Source organism: Cupressus sempervirens, chromosome 2 (genome assembly GCF_028749045.1).
Source record: "Cupressus sempervirens isolate cs-2001-9-10 chromosome 2, ASM2874904v1, whole genome shotgun sequence".
In the NCBI taxonomy this organism is placed as follows: Eukaryota; Viridiplantae; Streptophyta; class Pinopsida; order Cupressales; family Cupressaceae; genus Cupressus; species Cupressus sempervirens.
In genome coordinates, this window is record NC_143119.1 from 371399566 (window position 1) to 371403610 (window position 4045).

The window sequence follows — 4045 nt, forward strand, 5'->3', positions numbered from 1 at the left end:
AGCGAACAAGACAAGTTCCACGTCTAGGAACACAAGTACCCGCTCCAGAGGAGGGGATAATGGTGGGGGGAGATCCATCCCCCCAATGACTGAGAGGGCTTGAAATAGTGTAGGAAGAAAGTTGTAGAGCTAGAAGTTTATGTCTTCATTGTTAATTGATAGTCATATTTCTGTTTTACTATATATTTCTGTAAGAATTTTTTGTCTTCTTAAGTTACATTTGTTCATGGAATTAAGTGTTGTTGTTCAAGTTTTGCATTCTCGTTGTGTCTCCAAACATTTGTTATTCAAATAGAAATAAAATTCAAGAACTTGTGTAATTACACTTTATCTTTATCACCATAATGATGTTATAATTTATGAATTAGAAATAATATTAAGATTAAAGATCAAATTCAATAATCATTAAAAACTTTATATTTACTATTATAATAATAATGATGATGATAAAATTTGCATATACACCAAACAATGCCCTTGATAGAATGAATCGTGGGCTACAAATGTTAAAGAATAAGATTTTCTTTCACAAATTAGAAGTTGATGTTCCAGTGGCTTTTTAAATTTCCGTCAGAGTTATTCGCACAAAAGCTAAATACTCGATGGAAAGAGATGGAGTTATTGTTGTCAATTATGTTACTGTTTTTCCTTAACATCTTTACAAGAATAAATTTTAGAGCAATTCTGTTGTGAAGGGAAATATGCATTGTAGGTAGTCTGCCCTTAAAGTAAGCCTGCATCAAAAGGTACAGCAGCCGATGACAACCAGGTGTCGCCAGAGATGAATGACGTCGCAGTGAAATTTAGAGCATCAATGTTGTTCATCACATGATAACCACCCCAGCCGACTCTCTGAGAAGTATCTGCGCCGGGTCCAGTGTTGGCAAATTCGCCGTAATATAACGTGCTCAAGGCGAAGTCTCCAGACCACGCTAACCACCCAGCTGGCCGGACGCAACTGTCTAAATAAGACTGCATGTAAACAGTGCGAGAGTACTGCTTCCACGGCCTACCAAGGTATGTGGGGAACGAGCTCATTACGGGAACCAGATCCGGCGCAGCAGTAACATTACACTTCTGAATTGACATTCCAGTGTTTTGATTTGGATCCGTCCTGCCTTGCGCAGTATACAGATTCTGCTGCCCGTCCATCGGCTTCCTTGCCAACAGATTGCAGTTTTGAAAAACTGCTGCGGCGTTGCCGAAGATGAAATCAACTGTGCCGTAGATGTCGCACTCTCTGTAGAATTGACGGAGAGAGTGAGTGTAGAGAGTGTCTTGGTAGCCTTTGAAACTGCAACGGTAAAAGGCTGATAGATCTGATCCAACTCGTAGAGCCACTGCCTGGTGTTTCACTGCTCCTGCCGTGTTCTCGATTGTGATATCGCGTGCGAGAAAACCTTGCCCAACTGCAGCTGTACTAAGCCAACCAAACGGTCAACAACGGATCTAAGAAAGACGAACCATATTGAACACGACATGTTACACAATTTTCAATGTCTAACGAATCTCACTGGGAATTTCGAGAATTACGGACAACGCAATAAAGACAGGGAGCGGATTTAAGAGAATAAAGTAAATCTAAACGGTTGAGATCAGCTTACATAATTTTCGAATTTACGCTTTGACATAAATATATGGTTGTAGGGAAATGTTTACGTCAACACTAAGAAAAGAGAGTATAAATTGGGTACAAGTTGAATGTTTTATGAAGTGTGTATAGAAAAGTCTAACATATAATTTTTTAAAAATAATTGTCAAACATTTTATTTGTCTATGAGATTTATTTATTAACATTTATTCATTAAAAATATATGATTTCAAATTGATTTTGTATATTTGTTTAATAATGTCAAGCAAAAGATATCAATTATTACCAAAAATATTAATAAAATATAGATATGTCAACTATTACAATCAAGGAGATAAATTAGATCATTAGACTATTCTAGTTCTATTCCTTTAAAATTCTAAAGCAACAATGTGATTAGTGAATTCTTAGGAATTGGAAAGAGTTCAATACTAATTCATCCTAAAAGTACAAGTAGAGAATTGCAAATTTTAAATTAAAAAAAATCTAAAATATATAAGAGCCATAATGTTCCAATTGCCAATATATGACTATTTAAATATAATGTTTGTTAAATTTCATACCTAATTGAAATGGTATTATTGAATTCTTATGTTAGAACTGAGATCCCTCATCTCAGTAGTTTATAATTTTGAAATAAAACATTTATCCCTCTTAAAAACAAATCTATCCAAACAATATTTTATAAATCCCAACAATATATTTTACTTTATAAATCAAAATCATGAGTGTATTCTAGTGCTATTTTTATTAGAATGCTTATGCACCATGTGTTAGAAGAGCACCACAGGATCCTAGTAATAAAAATACCATATTTGGAGAAAAGAAAAGATCGAGAGGTGAGACGCTTACACACAGTTGCAGAATTGAACGTAGTCCATCCATCCACCACGCTTCTATTCCCACTAATGACAGTGACATCTATACCATCTCCGATGAGCATGATATTGTATTTGTTCTTGGGAATGTCAACGTTCTCGTAGTACACACCTTCGGTAACATAGATCACGCACCTGTCTGCGCTCTTATTAGCAGCAGCATTGACGGCATCAGTAATGGTGGTATAATTCCCGCTACCGTCCTGCGCCACAGTCACGAAATCACCGAATAAAACGCCGTCACCGTCTGAGGCGCTCTGCAGAAGCCGCCTTCTGTCAGCGCGAGACAACCATGACGGTGGCCCGTCATCTACCGATCCATATTGAGAAAGAAAATCATCGTCAGACAACAGCCGTCGAGTGCTGACGGTGCGGGAACGCTTCACAGGAGCCTTCCCAGCAATGAAGAACTTCTTCATCAAAGCCAGACTACTGCTGACGGAATCAGAGGCGTTAGAAATAGCACCGGTGAAGGGAAATTGGCGGGGCTTCACATTCGCCTCTTTGAGTCCTTCAAGACACGTGGCCTGATTAGTGAGGGCCGCACTCAGATAACTCTGAATATCCACCGCGCTCTTCCATCCCACAGTCGATGTTGTGGAGTTTGCCAGCTTTGACAGACTCGCCATTATATAATCCACCGTGAGCTCGTAGAGGAATCTGCAATCCTCTACAGCTTGGCTCTGCCTTGAACTGCCCCTACCATAAATAGAGCCTTCAACAAGTCTAGCTTGACGCAAGCTATTTTTCATTATGATTTCACTCAAACTCTTAGGCCCATCTCGAGATGATACTCGACTCTGATTCAGGCTCCGCTCACAGTATGTCCTATTGGCAGCTAATTCGCAGGCAGATTTAACATTACTGCTCTGGCCATCGACTGTGAATCGATAGGAAGAGAGAAATGCTAGCAGAATCACAAGGATATAAAACTTAGAAGCCATGATTAATTCTCATAACACAAAGTAGAACGAAGAATGTTAATGGCCATACAAAGGGTTGTGAGTTATTTTATAGAGTCCATAAACTATACAAGTCAACGAAATCGCAAATGTCTGAGCTCATCCATGTTAATCAATTAGGCACTCGTAATTTTCATTGGCGGCACATTACAGCTACGTCTATTGACTTTACCTTAATTTTAAATTAAATAAACGAACAAACACCAGCCTTTGATTAAACTCGTTGTTTTGCATATTTTATTTGATTCAGTGGACTTATATGGCATATTGATAATGAGAATCTGTCATTTTAAAAGAGGGGTCAGAAATTAAAATTTCACAATGTAAGACCTGTAACATGATACTCTTATATTCCTGAAATCCATCTGTCAACCCATGTAGAAACATGGAAATCAGATATATATAATAAGTCTTGATTGATATCTATCTTTGTCTGACGCGTTCTTCCTACCTTCCCTTCCCACCCTACCATTTGATCCAATCTACCATCCTGCAGCCAAAAAAGAAATGTATAAGCGCTCTTTTATCTAGAGTCATGGAATGCGCAAATTGCGTTTTTAAATATTATTAGTTGGCAGCGACCAGCGAAGTTGGCGGATTCTTCTCATGTAGAA

The 4045-nt window shown here is 38.1% G+C and overlaps 1 protein-coding gene across 1 annotated transcript; it reads right to left on the minus strand.

Annotated features, from left to right (window-relative positions):
* Window positions 1-394: 394 nt before the first annotated feature.
* On the minus strand, window positions 395-3431 carry LOC149572685 (pectinesterase-like). The gene is made up of 2 exons (XM_089813766.1): window positions 2444-3431; window positions 395-1415 (listed from the first exon to the last, which is right to left on the minus strand). The coding sequence occupies exons 1-2, from the start codon at window positions 3411-3413 to the stop codon at window positions 724-726; spliced, it is 1662 nt and encodes a 553-aa protein (XP_089669892.1). The 5' UTR covers window positions 3414-3431; the 3' UTR covers window positions 395-723.
* Between the last annotated feature and the right edge of the window lie 614 nt (window positions 3432-4045).